The 18,529-nt window shown below is 36.4% G+C and overlaps 1 protein-coding gene across 2 annotated transcripts in view; it reads right to left on the bottom strand.

The window, feature by feature from the left end:
- Positions 1–18,529, bottom strand: part of MOSPD2 (motile sperm domain containing 2) — a 62,303-nt gene that overhangs the window by 25,318 nt on the left and 18,456 nt on the right. For both annotated transcript variants that reach the window (XM_024115479.2, XM_024115478.3), the window contains exons 6-8: positions 15,007–15,067; positions 12,710–12,748; positions 7,257–7,381 (exon numbers count right to left, since the gene is read on the bottom strand). In XM_024115479.2, coding sequence (XP_023971247.1) covers positions 7,257–7,381; positions 12,710–12,748; positions 15,007–15,067 — 225 coding nt within the window. The remainder of the gene's footprint in view (positions 1–7,256; positions 7,382–12,709; positions 12,749–15,006; positions 15,068–18,529) is intronic.

Here is an 18,529-nt window from a genome sequence, read left to right as displayed (position 1 = left end):
GGGAAGACCCCACATGCCGCGGAGCGGCTGGGCCCGTGAGCCACAACTGCTGAGCCTGCGCGTCCGGAGCCTGTGCGCCGCGATGGGAGAGGCCACAACAGTGAGAGGCCCACGTACCACAAAAAAAAAAAAAAAAAAAAGAAGGGAATTCCGTGACAGTCGAGTGCATAGGACTTGGTGCTTTCACTGCCATGGCCTGGGTTCAATCCCTGGTTGGGGAACTAAGATCCTGCAAGTCATGCAGCATGGCCAAAAAAATAAAAAATGGCAATAAGAACATACATACAGATAATTACCTTAAATGTAAATGGATTAAATGCTCAAACCAAAAGACATAGACTGGCTGAACGGATACAAACCCATATATATGCTGTCTACAAGAGACCCACTTCAAATCTAGGGACATACAGACTGAAAGTGAGGGGACTGAAAAAGGTATTCCATGCAAATGGAAATCAAAAGGAAGCTGGAGTGCCAATACTTGTATCAGACAAAATAGACTTTAAACTAAAGACTATTACAAGAGACAAAGAAGGACACTACATAATGATCAAGGGATCAATCAAAGAAGATATAACAATTGTAAATATATATGCACCCAACTTAGGAGCACCTCAATACATAAGGCAAATGTTAACAGATATAAAAGGAGAAATTGACAGTAGCTCAATAATTGTGGGGGACTTTTAACACCTCACATCAATGGACAGATCATCCAGACAGAAAATCAATAAGGAAACAGAGGCCTTAAATGACACATTAGACCAGATAGACTTAACTGATATTTATAGAGCATTCCATCCAAAAGCAGCAGAATACATATTCTTCTCAAGTACACAGGGAACATTCTCCAGGATTGATCACATGCTGGACCACAAAGTGAGCCTTGGTAAATTTAAGAAAACTGAAATCATATCAACAATCTTCTCCGACCACAATGCTATGAGACAGACATCAACTACAAGAAAAAAAAACTTAAAAAACACAAACACGTGGAAGTTAAACAATATGCTAATAAACAACCAACGGATCACTGAATTAATCAACGAGGAAATAAAAAAATACCTAGAGACAATGACAATGAAAACACAAAGATCCAAAACCTATGGGAAGCGGCAAAGCAATTCTAAGAAGGAAGTTTACAGCAATACAACCTTACCTTAATGAAACAAGAAAAATCTCAAAGGAACAACCTAACCTTACCCCTAAAGCAACTAGAAAGAGAAGAACAAACAAAACCCAAAGCTAACAGAAGGAAACAAATCATAAAGATCAGAGCAGAAATAAATGAAATAGAGATGAAGACAACAATAGAAAAGATCAATGAAACTAAAAGATGGTTCTTTGAGAAAATAAACAAAATTGATAAACCTTTAGCCAGACTCATCAAGAAAAAAAAGGGAGAGGGCTCAGATAAATAAAATTAGAAATGAAAAAGCAGAAACTACAACAAACACCACAGAAATACAAAGGATCACAAGAGACTATTACAAGCAACTATATGCCAATAAAACGGACAACCTAGAAGAAATGGACAAATTCTTAGAAACGTACGATCTCTGAAGAATGAATCAGGAAGAAATAGAAAATATAAACAGACCAATCACAAGTACTGAAATGGAAACTGTGATTTAAAAATTCCCAAGAGGGCTTCCCTGGTGGCGCAGTGATTGAGAGTCCGCCTGCCGATGCAGGGGACACGGGTTCGTGCCCCGGTCTCGGAGGATCCCACATGCTGCGGAGAGGCTGGGCCCATGAGCCATGGCCGCTGAGCCTGTGCATCAGGCTCCACAACGGGAGAAGCCACAACAGTGAGAGGCCCCGGTACCGCAAAAAAAAAAAAAAAAAAAAAAAAAAAAATTCCCAAGAAACAAAACTCCAGGACCAAATGGCTTCATAGGCGAATTCTATAAAACATTTAGAGAAGAGTTAACACCTATCCTTCTGAAACTATTCCAAAATACTGCACAGGAAGAAACACTCCCAAACTCATTCTATGAGGCCACCATCACCCTGGTACCAAAACCAGACAAAGATATCAAAAAAAGAAAATTACAGGCCATTATCACTGACGAACATTGATGTAAAAATCCTCAACAAAATACTAGCAAACTGAATCCAACAATACGTTAAAAGGATCATACACCAAGATCAAGTAGGATTTATCCAAAGGGATGCAAGGATTTTTAATATCCACAAATCAATAAGTGTGATACACCAAACTGATAAACCAAAGAATAAAAACCATAGGATCATCTCAATAGATGCAGAAAAAGCTTTTGACAAAATTCAACACCCATTTATGATAAAAAAAAAACTCTCCAGAAGGTGGGCATAAAGGGAACATACCTCAACATAATAAAAGGCATTTATGACAAACCTACAGCTAACATCATACTCAATGGTGAAAAGCTGAAAGCATTACCTCTAAGATCAGGAACAAGACAAGGGTGTGCACTCTCACCACTTTTATACAACGTTGCTGTGTATAGGACTTCCAAAACTATCAGAGAAGATATAAAAGGAATCCAAAATGGAAAAGAAGTAAAACTGTCACTGTTTGCAGATGACATGATACTATACATAGAAAATCCTAAAGATGCTACCAGAAAACTTACTAGAGCTCATCCATGATTTCAGTAAAGGTGCAGGATACAAAATTAATAAACAGAAATCTCTTGCATCCCTATACACTAACAATGAAAGATCAGAAAGAGAAATTAAGGAAACAATCCCATTTACCATTACATCAAAAAGAATAAAATACTTAGGAATAAACCTACGTAAGGAAGCAAAAGACCTGTACTCTGAAAACTATAAGATGCTGATAAAAGAAACTGAAGATGACACAAACAGATGGAAAGATATACCATGTTTTTGGACTGGAAGAATCAATAGTGTCAAAACGACTACACTACCCTAGGCAATCTACAGATTCAATGCAATTCGTACCAAATTACCAATGGTATTTTTCACAGAAGTAGAAGAAAAAATTTAAAAATTTGTATGGATACACAAAAGACCCCAAATATCCAAAGCAATCTGGAGACTATACTACAAAGCTACAGTAATCAAAACATTATGGTACTGGCACAAAAAGAGAAATATAGATCAATGCAACAGGATAGGAAGTCCAGAAATAAACACACCAACCTATGGTCAACTACACTAGGACAAAGGAGGCAAGACAGTCTCTTGAGTAAATGGTGCTGGGAAAACTGGACAGCTACATGTAAAAGAACGAAATTAGAACACTCTCTAACACCATACACAAAAGTAAACTCAAAATGGATCAAAGACCTAAATGTAAGGCCAGATACGATAAAACTCTTAGAAGAAAACATAGGCAGAACACTCTGACACAAACTGCAGCAATATCTTTTTTGTTCCACCACCTAGAGTAATAAAAATGAAAATAAAAATAAAGAAATGGGACCTTATTAAACTTACAAGCTTTTGCACAGCAAAGGAAACCATAAACAAAACAAAAAGGCAACCCACAGATTGGGAGAAAATATTTGTAAACAAAGCGACCAATAAGGGATTAATGTCCAAAACATACAAACAGCTCATGCAGTTAAAAAGAAAAAATGAAAAAAACCAACCCAATCAAAAAATGGGCGTAAGATCTAAATAGACATTTCTCCAAAGAAGATATACAGATGGCCAAGAAGTACATTAAAAGATGCTCAACATAACTAATTATTAGAGAAATGCAAATCAAAACTACAATGAGGTTATCAGCTCACACTGGTCAGAATCGCCATCATTTAAAGAAAAAATCTACAAACCATAAATGCTGGAGAGGATGTGGAGAAAAGGGAACCCTCCTGCACTGTTGGTGGGAATGAAAGTTGGTACAACCATTACGGAGAATAGTATGGAGGTTCCTTAAAAAACTAAAAATAGAACTACCATATGATCCAGCAATCCCACTTCCTGGGTATATATCCAGAGAAAACCATAATTTGAAAAGATACATGTACCCCAACGTTCACTGCAGCACTATTTGCAATAGCCAAGACATGGAAGCAACCTAAATGCCCAAGAGAGGAATGGATAAAGAAGATGTGGTACATATATATAATGGAATATTACTCAGCCATAAAAGGAAAGAATTAATGCCATTTGCAGCAACATGGATGGACTTAGAGATGATCATACTAAGTGAAGTGAGACAGAGAAAGACAAGTATCACATGATATCACTTCTATGTGGAATCTAATAAAAAATGATACAAATGAACTTATTTACAAAACAGAAACAGACTCACAGATCTCGAAATCAAACTTACGATCACCAAAGGGGAAACATGGGGGTAGTGATACATTAGGAGATTGGGATTAACATATACACACTACTATATATAAAATAGATAAGTAACAAGGACCTACTGTATACAACAGGGAACTCTACTCAACACTCTGTAATATATGGGAAAAGAATCTGAAAAAGAATGGATATTTATGTATATATATGTATAACTGATTCACTTGGCTGTACACCTGAAACTTACACAACATTTTAAAGCAACTAAACTCCAATAAAAGTTAAAAAAAAAAAAAAGACAGAAATAATTGGATGTTTAAGGGGGAAAAAAGAAACATATTTTCAGCCATCTTTAATGACCATCATTCAGTAATAATAGAGACTTTTCATTTGGTTTTTCAGATGTCTGGGAATCAAGATACTCGTAACCACTTTAAGGTCCAATTTGGCTGAAGAAATAATTGTGCATGTCTCTATAGGAAAAATTCAATTTTCTGTTACCTCCACCCCACCCAGTTTCTCTTGCAGTGAGTTGAAGTGTGTTGGGAGTTCTGTGGAGGATTATGTTGAGTTCTGATAGTCTGGAAACAGAATCTCAGACCTAAGGATATATGTTATCCTTTAAAATAAATCTGAGTCTCAGATCATAAGTGTTGTCTAGGGACTTAGTACTATTTCTTCTTTTCTTTTTTTTCTTTTTCAAAAAATAAATTTATTTATTTATTTATTTATCATTTTTGGCTGTGTTGGGTCTTCGTTTCTGTGCGAGGGCTTTCTCCAGTTGCGGCGAGCCGGGGCCACTCTTCATCGCGGTGCGCGGGCCTCTCACCGTTGCGGCCTCTCACTGTGGAGCACGGCTCCAGGCGCGCAGGCTCAGTAGTTGTGGCTCACGGGCCCAGTTGCTCCACAGCATGTGGGATCCTCCCAGACCAGGGCTCGAACCCGTGTCCCCTGCATCGGCAGGCAGACTCTCAACCACTGCGCCAGCAGGGAAGCCCCCTTTTATTTCCTTTTTAAAATCATCTTTAGCTGGCTGCCAAAAGCTGCTGAGAACTTTCTGTATAACACACCATCCTCATGGAGAGTAAGAGTAAATTGTGGTTCAGATATTTTATTCAGTTGCTAAGAGATGATCTTTGATAGGTTCCAGATGTATTGTACAAATGAAAGATGTACTGTAAAAATAAAAGATGAATAACTCCCCCCAAAAAATATTGGTTCAACTTTTTTAAAATGAAAGAAAACAAAGAAAAGCACACACCAAAACTTTTCATTTTGCTAGTCCTTTGGTTCTAGTTGAATACAATTTTGCCAGTACAAAGTAGATTGTAAAAATCAAATAACTGAAATATTAATCAAATTAACCCAAAGCATACCAAATCCATAGGTTTCACAGTTTATTTTAAAAAGTCATTATCTAGATCATAAGTGTTGTCTAGGGACTTAGTACTATTTCTTCTTTTCTTTTTTTTCTTTTTCAAAAAATAAATTTATTTATTTATTTATTTATCATTTTTGGCTGTGTTGGGTCTTCGTTTCTGTGCGAGGGCTTTCTCCAGTTGCGGCGAGCCGGGGCCACTCTTCATCGCGGTGCGCGGGCCTCTCACCGTTGCGGCCTCTCACTGTGGAGCACGGCTCCAGGCGCGCAGGCTCAGTAGTTGTGGCTCACGGGCCCAGTTGCTCCACAGCATGTGGGATCCTCCCAGACCAGGGCTCGAACCCGTGTCCCCTGCATCGGCAGGCAGACTCTCAACCACTGCGCCAGCAGGGAAGCCCCCTTTTATTTCCTTTTTAAAATCATCTTTAGCTGGCTGCCAAAAGCTGCTGAGAACTTTCTGTATAACACACCATCCTCATGGAGAGTAAGAGTAAATTGTGGTTCAGATATTTTATTCAGTTGCTAAGAGATGATCTTTGATAGGTTCCAGATGTATTGTACAAATAAAAGATGTACTGTAAAAATAAAAGATGGATAACTCCCCCCAAAAAATATTGGTTCAACTTTTTTAAAATGAAAGAAAACAAAGAAAAGCACACACCAAAACTTTTCATTTTGCTAGTCCTTTGGTTCTAGTTGAATACAATTTTGCCAGTACAAAGTAGATTGTAAAAATCAAATAACTGAAATATTAATCAAATTAACCCAAAGCATACCAAATCCATAGGTTTCACAGTTTATTTTAAAAAGTCATTATCCAAATATGTTTCATTGTTATGGAGTATTAAAAATTTAACACATATCTACTTACTCCTGGTCTCTTACTTCTAAGTAGTAAGACCATTTCCCAAAAATGGAAATGACAGTATATATTACCTTTTAAATTAAAAACTGTTCAACAGTAAACAACAAAAGCAAACTAAAGACACATCAAAAGGAAATTAAATAACTTATGGTTATTCCTTAAACAATTCATGGTTCATCTCTAGACACTGGAATACTATGCAGCCATAAACAAGAGTAAGACAGCTTATCACATATTGATTTAGAATGATCTGTAAGATGTGAAGAAAAAAGCAGGATACACAATAGTGTATAAATACACTAGTTTAAAAAAAACAGATGGGAGGGAGAAAGAATTATATATATACTATAGTTGCTTATATATATTGCATGTTTACTATATAGTTGCTTATATAGGTAACAAAGATGCCTGGAAATAAAAATAAGAAATGAAACTAGGGAGGGGAACAGTGTGGTTGGCATAGCAGTCCAAAGACTTTTTACTGAATACTTGTTTCTGAATACTTTTACTCCACAGGTTTCAGTTTAGAACCATGTAAAGACATGACCTATTCACAAATAAAAATTTAACAACTTGAAAACTTAAATAAAAAGTGTCTGTAACACTGCTTGCTATTTTAGGGTATCTATGATTTTTCTTAGGATGGTAAGATATTGCTTTTCCTTTTTCCTTGAGCCAAGAATACAGCCTCATGTGCCATGACCCAGTCTTACTTTAGAAACAGGTTTCAAGTACTGTACTTACAGTTCCGCCCATGTGAAGAGGCAGGTATTCTACACTGACATAGTCTTGGACGTCATTTTTACTTGTAAACTTCAACAAACTCACTGCTTCTGGACCAAGCCAGGATTTCACAATCTTGAAAGCAGCTGAAGAAAAAACAGTCACTCCATTAAATTCCTTTCATTCTCTTTCTCGATTCACTTACTGTATGTGCTAACCCAAGTCCTCTGAAATTAGTTCAGGCTAAAATCTGTTAATATGTATTTTTCCATGGCACAGTACTTAACTCACATTCTCTAATCTCTGTAGGCATCTACATTTTGACTGTCCCTTGTGGGTTTTAAATGTTCCAGGAAGATTAAATTATCCTGATGTTCATTAATAAACCAAACCTATCAGCGTTTTGGCCTCTGTACAAATCCATCAATGATCCCAACTACTAAGATTTCCAGACAATGAATCAAACAGCATTGTGATTCACTAATATGTACAGTAGTATGAGAAGAGTCGTTTGCCTTATGCCTCTCTGATAAACCCCCAATCTGAAAAACCTTCTCAAATGAGAAGTCAGGAAGAGAAAAAAGCAGGCTTCTTCATTATGCGTGAGCCAGACACAGACTTTCCATCCTAAGCCTAAACTTCTGTGCCTTTCTCCCGAGCCCTGCAGCTTAGAACTGTGACCATCTTATAGAATCTGTAAGAATAAACTGTTATCAAACAGCTGTTTAGTAATTACAATTTTGTTCTGTCATGCCACTCCGATTTATACTTAAACTTTTTTTTTATACTTAAACTTTTAAACCTCGTTTCCATCATGACTTTCTAAGCACATTTTAAAGGAATTGAGAGAAATCCAGCATTAAATTTTCAAAAACGTCAATGAAAAAAAATCAGGAAATAAAACAGCATGATAAAGATTAAACAGTAGTTCAGAAAATTGCATTTTTACTTTGGCTAATTATGCTTAAAATTTTTTTACATAACATTTACATTTTCATTAATTTCAATTTAAAAAGTCTGAGTTGACATGTTTGAAGCTATGCTACTTGAATTAACTGAAGTGCAAAATCTGACTTTTTATAACAGCTTTATGGAGATAAAACTTACATACCATAAAATTCACCCTTTTAAAGTATACACATCAATGGTTTTTATTTAGTATATTCACAGAGTTGTGTAACCCATCACCACTATCTAATTTTAGAACACTGTCATCACACCGAAAAGAAATCTGCACCCACTGGCAATCTCTCCTTATCCTCCCTTCTCCCATTCCCTGGCAACCACTAATCTAGTTTCTGTCTTTATGGATTTGCCCATTTTGTATAAATGGAATCATGCAACATGTGTTTTTTTTTCATACTGGCTTTGTTCACTCAGCATGTTGAGGTTCATCTGTGATGTAGCATGTATCAATTGATGAACTTTGGATTGTTTCCACTTTTCAATATTATGAATAATGCTACCATGAACATTTGTGTACAACTCTTTGTGTAGACAAATGTTTTCAATTCTCTTGGGGATATACCTAGGAGTGGAATTGCTGGGTTATATGGTAATTCTATGTTTAATGTTTTCAGGAACTGCCAAACTGTTTTTCCACAGTGGCGGCTGCACCATTTAACATTCTCACCAGCAATGTATGAGGGTTCCAATTTCTCCACATCATTATCAACACTTGTTACTTTAGTCTGTCTTTTTGATTACAGTCATCCTAGTAGGTGTGAAGTAGTATGTCATTTGGTTTTTACTTGCATTTCTCTAATGACCAATGATGTTGAGCATCTTTTATGTATTTATTGCCCATTTGCATACCTTCTTTGGAAAAATGTCTATTAAAACCTTTCACCCTTTTTAATTTGGCCATTTGTCATTTTATTGTTGCATTATAAAAGTTATTTATGTATTCTAGACCTAAGTCCCTCATCAGATGTCTTATTTGTAAATATTTTCTTCCATTCTGAGAGTTGTCTTTTTACCTTCTTGATGCTGTCCCTTGAGGTACAAAAGTTTTCAATTTTAATGAAGTACAATATATCTATTCTTTTGTTGCTTGTGCTTTCTTGGTGTCATACCTAAGAAACCACTGCCTACTCCAAAGTCATATAGATTTACTCCTATGTTTTTTTCTACGAGTTTTATAATTTTAACTCTGACCCATTTTGAGTTAACTTTTGTATATGATGGAAGGTAGAGGTCCAACTTCATTCTTTTGAATGTGGATATTCAGTTGTCTCAGTACCATTTATTAAAAAGACTAGGGCTTCCCTGGTGGCACAGTGGTTGAGAGTCCGCCTGCCAAGGCAGGGGACACGGGTTCGTGCCCCGGTCCGGGAAGATCCCACGAGCCGCGGCACGACAGTGAGAGGCCCGCGTACCGCAAAAAAAAAAAAAGACTAATCTTTCTCCACCTAATTGTCTGGGCACCATTGTTAACAAATCAATCATACATGTTAGGGTTTATTTCTGGACTTTCAATTCTGTTTTACTGATCTGTGTGTCTATTCTGATGTCCACACCACAACATTTTAATTACTATAGCTTTGTAGTGAGTTTTAAAACCAAGAGGTACAGGACCTCCCTGGTGGTCTAGTCGTTAAGAACCTATCTTGCAATGCAAGGGACGCTGGTTCAACCCCTGGTTAGGGAACTAAGATCCCACATGCTGCGGGGCGACTAAGCCCACACATCACAACTACAGAGCTCGTATGCTGCAACTACAAAGCCCATGCGCTCTGGAGCCAGCGCACCACAGCTAGGAAGAAGCCTGTGCACTGCAACAAAGAGCCCATGCACTGCAATGTGAACAAAAGTTCCTGTGTGCCTCAACTAAGACCCAACCCAGCCAAAAATAAAAAAATCAAGAGGTGTGAGTCCTTCCATTTCACTGTTCTTTTCCAAGATTATTTTTACTACTCTGGGTCTCTTGCATTTCCATATGAATTTAAGGACAAACTTGTCAATTTCTGTAAAAAAAAAAGTGGGGGAGGCAGTTGGGATTTTGACAGGGACTGCATTGAATCTTAGCAATATTAGGTCTTCTAATCCATGAACAAGAGATGAGTATTTACTTAGGTCTTCAATTTCCTTTGATGGTGTTTTATAGTTTTCAGCATGAGTCTTTAACTTCTTTTATTATTTCTAGGTATTTTGTTCTTTGTCATGCTATTATAAATGGAATTGTTTAATTTCATTTTTGTATTATTGATTGCCAGTGTACAGAAATACAACTGGTTTTGTGTATTGACTTTGTATCCTGCCACCTTGCTGAACACATTTATTAGTTCTAATAGGCTTTTGGGTGTGTGTATTCCTTAAAATTTTCCATATAGATGTCACCTGCATATATAGATAGTATGACTTCTTCTTTTCCAATCTGGATGCTTTTTATTTCTTTTTCTTGCCAAAGTGCCCTGGCAATGTAAGTGGTAAGAGCTGACAACCTTATCTTGTTCCTGATCTTAGGGGGAAAATATTCATTCTTTTACTGATAAGTATGATGTTAGCTGTGGGTTTTCATAGATGTTGGTTTTACATAGATGCCCGTTATCGGGGTGAGGAAATTCTCTTCTGTGAAAAATTATCTTTACCCAAAGAAAGGTCTGGCCTTTACCCTCAGCTTCTGGAGGTAACCTTCATGCCTGTTGGAGTGTCTCTGTTTTCCTAGGGACCCTGAGTCACACTGGAACAATACAATTTAGGGTGGGGGCTTTGGGTCACACAGTATCTGCAGACCTCTGGAGAGACTGGAGACTGAGATGAACCATGTGATAAACTGGGCAGGCCTAGGAAATGGAGCCCCAATAAAAACTCTGAACAATGAGGTTTGGGTGAGCTTCCCTGTTTGAAAATACTTCATGAGCATTGTCACAAATTGATGATGGGAAAGTAACACACTCCACATTTGGTACTTCCCTGGATTCTACCATATGTTTTTTCTTTTTTTACCCTTGGCTGACTTTAATCTGAATTGTTTCCTGGTAATAAACCATAACTGTGAGTACAATAGCTTTCAGTGAGTTCTGTGAATGATTCTAGTAAACCTGAGGGTAGTTTTGGAAACCCCTTGAACTTACAATTAGTGTCATAAGTGAGGGTAGTCTTGTGTGAACTACTGTGATCCAACTAACTTTGCAGTTGTCCCAACTCTCTGCACCTTCTATTCCTAGTTTCTTGGGTGCTTTTATCAGGAGAGTGTAGTGGATTTTGTCAAATACTTTTTGTGTCTATTAAGATGATCATGGGGTTTTTTTTCTTTAGTCTATTAATATGTGGAATAACTGGTTGATTTTCATATGTTGAACCAACTTTGCATTTCTGAGATAAATCCCACTTGATCACAGTATATAATCCTTTTTATATGCTGCTAGATTCAGTTTGTTACTTTATTGAGGGCTGGTCCATTTATATTCATAAGGGATATTAGTCTGATATTAGTTTTCTTTTTCTGTGATGTTTGTTATTAGGGATATACTTGCCTCATAAAATGAGTTGGGAAGTGTTTTCTATTTTTTGCAAGAGTTTGAGAAGAACTGGTGTTGATTCTTCTTTATATGTTTAGTAGAATTTACTAGTGAAGCCATTTGGGGTCTTAGCTTTTCTTTGTGAGAAGTTTTTTGATTACTAATTCAATTTCTTTTGTTATACTTCTATTCAGAATCTTGAGTCCATTTCGATAGTGTGTGTCTTTCTAGGAACTTGCCCATTTCATCTAGGTTATCTAATTTCTTGGCACACAACTGTTCACAGTATTCCCTTATAATCCTTTACATTTCTGAAAGGTCAGTAGTAATGTCTCTTCTTTCATTCCTGATTTTAATAATTTGAGTCTTTTTTTCTTCATCAGTTCAGCTAAAGTTTTGTCAATTTTGTTGAACTTTTCAAAGAACCGAGTTTTGATTTCATTGATTTTCTCTACTGCTTTCTATGTAACAACTGATTGGCAAACACAAATGAAAATGCACATTCTGAAAATAACATTAAATTTACAACCACATCTGAGTTGGTAAAGAATGTTTTTCAGTGGTTTAAATTTTTTTTTTTTTTTTGGTCAAAAAAATATACCATGACTGTCCTAAGGATTATGTGACTATAGAGATTTGGACTAAATTTTAGATTCATCCCATTTTCTTCCTCAACACCTGAAGCCCATGAGAGAACCTAGCCAAGGTCTGCATTCTGTGACATATCCCATCTGTAGATGACAAACAGGCTTCTGGCTATAGTTTTACCTGAATGACTGAACATTTTAAAACTGTTTTTAGACAAGACTAATGGGTATCCCCAGAGCCTGGGGGTACAATGTTAGCCCAGTTTGCTTAGGAACAGCCTTTGCGTGTTCTAGCTCTAGCCTCTTAACATTACACACCAAACACAATAACATTCTTTTTTAAACAACCAGAGAAATACGGCTAAATTGGCAAAGAAAAAAAAACAGACGTTTTATGTTAGGAAAGTATAAGTAATATACTCACCGTTCATTATCCAAGGCATATCAAAGATCACCATTTTTGCTGAAAGATGAAAAAAAATTCATTGTCTGTGACTTAGTACCACAACAGTAGTCACTTATACCTGGCCTAAAAAAAACTAGTGATCTACATGTATCTAAAAACTGACATGGATGACTCAGTTTTAATTCCATAAAATGTGAGTGGTGCTAGAACTAAACTGACTTCTCACAATGGTAAGGGGCTCACCTAGGAGGATGGCTTGTGTGAAATGAATAATGTACTATCACTGCCCTTTGGCAAATAGCGTGTTCTTTTATTCATTTATTGCTTTTGTTGTTTGCAGAAAGGTACCAAAAAAATAGTAAGTGGGTAAGTAGAAACTCTGGATGTGGCATGTCATATTAGTGCTAAAGTCCACCGAGCTTTAAAATGATTTCAATGTCTAATTTATGGCTTCAATTCTAGTTTTCTAGATATTATATTGTTAAACCCACTCTGACAGTTGCCCCATTTTTAATAAATCATTATGCTTTAAGAAACAAAAATTATTTCAACTTTTCTTAATATTATGAGCTTCAGGAAGCCAATAATTCCAAAGTATACAGAAATTTTATTTGTATACTTAGATGAAGATATTAAGCAGCCCTATTAACAATTGTGAGAAAGAATCAGAACCCACAGAGGGGATTTTTGATAACAAATTCATTCTTCTATTCCAGATGGATCAAAACATAATTTCATTCTTCCCTGAACAGAGAACTTCCTAGAATGATTATATTAATGTAGGACAAATAATGCACATGTAAGGAACAATGTACTTGCAAAGAGGTACCCTGGTGCTCAATACCTCAGTCTTCATCTGAGATATGCCTAAAAAGATTGTGACTCAAGATTTTAAGAATATTTATATTTCATGACAAATTTTGAAACATGATCAACTTAACACTCTATAAAATTCAATGTCTGTAAAACATTATGTAGCTAGAATAAATACTTTACGTCTAGTTATTTGGAATGACAGTGTTCAGTTCATCTTTATATAGACCCATGAATTTATTAATAGTTTTCTCAAAAAAATCTTAGATGTGTTTTATAAAGTAATAGGAATATTTATGCTCTTTATAAATAGCTCTTCACAAACCCCTTTGGATATTTCAATAAACGAGTGGATATTTTATTTTCATTTTGTACATGAAAGAAAAAATCTAATAATACAGGGCAGTGATTCCCTTCCGACCAATGACTGGCACCACTCAGCAAGTCTTAATGAATCAGGGTTTATGCCAGATCCAGGAAGAATTCAGAAGGAACAGCAGATCCTACAGGTTCCCCAAACTACACATTCCTTTTACCTAAAAATGTTCATGAACACTCTCTCTGAAGACACGAGAGCACAGGGCTAGGAGTGGCACTGATCCTTGATATCCACCATGCTTTCTGTCTGTTTCTCACATCACATTAACACTAATGTGAAAGCACATCAAAATAAAATGACTTAGGCATTTCATGCTTTAGTGTCACCTGAGTCACAAGTCCCCAAAGACGCTAATCGTGGTATTTGCCAGGGGTGTGCCCAGGCAGACCTGTGAGTTTCCATTTCTGATGTCCCTGTTGCCTCTCTTCTGTCTCTTTCACTTTCAACCCACTGGGGTTTTTAAAAATATTTGACTGTTTATGTGGAATGGCATCTTGATTTCCCTAGGGGGAAGACATCATGTAAATCTATTAAGTCAAAAATGAATATATAAGATGTAGGAGTTCTTCATTCAGGTAATTAATAGAAGAGTCACAATTAAAAACAAACTCCAAATGCCAGATTCAAATGTCACGCACACTAGTCAAGTGTTTTCTTAATGACAATTTAAAAATAGCAAGTAGAAACACAATGTACTTTATGAGTACTGCTTATCACACAGTATACTTTACTTACCAATATTGCTCATCTGTTTCTTGCAATGTAAGAAGTTCCAAATAATATTTAAAATTAATTTCTCAATTGAAAAATTAGTAAAAATGGGATAATCTTGGATATAAATGTATGTTTTTACGTCTCTGTGTGTGTGTGTGTGATAGGATGGCATATACACAGATTATAACTTGAACTCTTAAAACTAACTGTAAAGGACCATGATTATTTATGAAAAATTTCTCCTGTACCTACTAGGATATGTACTTCAACTTCTAGAACATATTTAAGCTCTTCACCAGAAAACAATGTCTCAGCTATTAAAGTCTAAAATAGTACAAAGCTCCACAATTCTTAGACACTGTCTACGGTTTCGCTATACTGTATTTTTATAAATGAGGAAGTTACTTACAGAGGTATTTAGGGTAATAAACCTTAAAGCAGTTGATGATGAAGCGTACAAAGTCCATGTCCTAAAAGAAAGATCATACATTTAAATCTTTAAGACTGTCCACATTAGAGTATTTTAAATTGCATATTTCTAAAGGTGATAAATTATTAAATATAAATGAGGTAATTATTAAATTCTTTAAAAATAGCTCATAAATAAATACTTATATTCCCAGGAGTTAGATTTTAAGTCATTAAGCTACTTATAATAATCAGTCCTAAAACTGAGTTAAAGAAATTAGCTTAAACATCATTCATGTTACCCCAGACTAGCTAGATACTTCAGGCTGCTAAGGTAATGTGGCATTATAAAACGGATCTAAAGAGGAACCCCCATAAAGAAATTCTAAAAATCTGTTGAACAATTAAAGAATTATTAGAACGAGTATATAATTTACAACCTGACTACTTGGAACGACAATATATATGCATGTTAAGTCTGTTTTTTTGTTGTTGTTTTTTTGTTGTTGTTTTTTTTTTTTTTTGCGGTACTTGGGCCTCTCATCATTGTGGCCTCTCCCACTGCGGAGCACAGGCTCCGGACGCGCAGGCCCAGCGGCCACGGCTCATGGGCCCAGCCGCTCCGCGGCACGTGGGATCCTCCCGGACCGGGGCACGAACCCGTGCCCCCTGCATCGGCAGGCGGACTCTCAACCACTGCGCCACCAGGGAAGCCCGATATGTTTGTTTTTTAAACCTAATTTCTATACCTCATAATAGAGTCAATAAAATATATTTTATTAATATTTTATACAACAGTTAATCTGATCATATTGGCCTGCTGTATCTACTTCACTTGTAGCTTCTTTCTTCTTGTGTAGGAGCCTAGAATAAGAATTAGAGTTTTTTCATTTATATTTAAATGTTGTTCACTGACTTCAATTTCTAGGAGACACAGCTGACTACTGGTTCTACTGCACTGAATACAGCAACATGAAACTAGATTATTAGGGTTACTATTCACATGGATCATTTCATTCCGTGTGTTTCCACTGGCCACAGGCTGACTTACTGATCAGACATCTTATGAAGACTGTAGGATGAAAGATACAACCAGGCAAACTTAAATCCATCAGTTACTCAAAGGTGAGCTGCCCTAGAGATCTGAGTCTATAAAGTTATTTCTAGCATGTGAGTTGTAGCATCTTTAACTCTAATAAACTGAAAATAAGCATCCATAACTATATTACGTATTTATTATGGGATAAATCCTAGCATATAATAATACCTTTATAACTAATCATTATATCCACTGTGCACAGAGTTGAATAATTTGTAGTTAAGTAAGAGTCAAAGAAGGTATCTCAAAATAACTAGTTATGTAAAGATTTGGTTACCTAGTATACGATCTGTGGCCTCCAGACTTTGCCCCAAGTCTCTGTCCAATATTCTTTTCATCTTTAATTGAATAACCTTGCTTATAAAATCCCAAATTACTGCTATTTCAAGTCGATTTGATAGGATGCCACTGGTGTACATGTATTAGTGGGTACTACATAAAGAAGCTCCATGAAACCCATTGCTCTGCATTCTGTGAGGATGTTTTCAAGGATGCTATTCATTATCTTCCCTTTGAAGACCCATGAAAGACTTTTCTGGACTTCCCTGGCTATTCAACGGTTAAGACTCCACGCTTCCAATGCAGGGGGTGCGGGTTTGATCCCTGGTAGGGGAACTAAGATTCCACATGTGTGCAGCCAAAAAATAAAAAAATAAATCAAAAAAAATTTTTTTAATTAAAAAATAAAACTTGGGGAAAAAAAAAAAGAAAGACTTTTCTTCTGGTTCAAGTATCAGCAATAGATACACTTCTCCTAAGATGCTGGTTTTAAAGTAAGTCCACTGAGTTATTTTATTTTATTTGTTTTATCTGTACTGGAGTATAATTGCTTTACGATGTTGTGTTCACTGAGTAATTTTAAATGATTCCGTTTCTTTCAGGCAAGCTTAAAGCCAAATTAGTGGCCTAACTCTAGTAAATAATTTAGTAATGAAAATAAACTTTATAAATTAAAGATAATGAAATAGTATATAAGTAGCTTGAAAAATAATCAGCTCAACTCCTTGCCCCTGTATTTGTCAATAAAAAACGTTAACAATGGGCTTCCCTGGTGGCGCAGTGGTTGAGAATCCGCCTGCCGATGCAGGGGACACGTGTTCGTGCCCTGGTCTGGGAAGATCCCACATGCCGCGGAGCGGCTGGGCCCGTGAGCCATGGCCGCTGAGCCTGCGCGTCCGGAGCCCGTGCTCTGCAACAGGAGAGGCCACAGCGGTGAGAGGCCCGCGTACCACACACACAAAAAAAAAAAAAAAAAAAAAAAAAAATTAACATTTATTTTTTATGATTCTGGGTTAATAATGAGAAAACTATCATACATAAAGGATAACAGAATCATAATTTATTATTATGCAATATTTATTTATCTAGGCATTTTGATTTAGATTTTGGGTATAAAATGGTTTACTCTGTAATCTAGAACTCATTGACATGCAAACTAGATTGAAAAAATAATCCAGGGCAAATGACTCTTAGAGACAAAGAAAGATGAAAAAAAACTTGTAGTCCCACTGCCTATAAAAACTCTAGCCTGTTTTTTGTTTGTTTGTTTTTTTAATGTCTAAGGCTTCCCTTTTGGGAGCTATGTATCACTATGATATAATCCTGTCGCCCTTTTCTCTTAAAAAAAAAAAAGCTATTTTCCAATATTACTACAAATTCTTTACAAACACCATTTTACATAGCTACACATACTCCATCAATGAGATACACCATAATTCACTTCACTGTGTTGACATTTACATTTTTTCTAATTTTTCACCATTTTAAATGACACTCTGAAAAAACATTTTGATGTACACTTTTTCTATACTCAGGTTTATTTCTTTAGAACAGATTTCCAGAAGTTAGTTACCAGGCAAAGAGTATGAATACGAACACTTCAGGGATATTACTATACTTTGCCAAGTGGATTTTGAAAAAGATTTCAACACTGCCCCAGGCATGTCTCCGAACGCCACTTCACTGCTACAATAATTAGCCCAGCTTTGCGTGTTAGAGACAACAGCTCTAATAAATGCGCCAACAAATCCCCATCGCTGCTGAAGGGTTTGTAGTTAGCACTAAGGTCACAAGGGCCCAAATTAAAGACCGGTAGGTTTTATTTATTTTTAAAGCTTGGCAAAGTCACCCGAAGAAAACTGGTTTCCAAAGCTAACCAAATCAAACAGAAAGTGAACCTAAACGAACAAACAAAAAACGTCAACAAAATCACAAAGTGCTGGATGTGCAAAGATGCAGGTGAACATCTCGCCACTGCAAAACATGGCATGCGGGTAATGGTACGCTGGAGAGCATACATTATTACTGTACTCCACATTTCCTGAGTACATTACTCTGTGCCAGGCACAGGGGAGGTGCTGTATAGGGTATTATTAGCTCTGATAGAGAAGTTCACTGTTACCACATCTACTCATTACCCTGTCAG

This window comes from Physeter macrocephalus, chromosome 7, assembly GCF_002837175.3.
Source record: "Physeter macrocephalus isolate SW-GA chromosome 7, ASM283717v5, whole genome shotgun sequence".
Lineage (NCBI taxonomy): Eukaryota > Metazoa > Chordata > Mammalia > Artiodactyla > Physeteridae > Physeter > Physeter macrocephalus.
The sequence above is the reverse complement of the archived record's forward strand: the minus strand, read 5'-3'. Positions and strand labels throughout refer to the sequence as shown.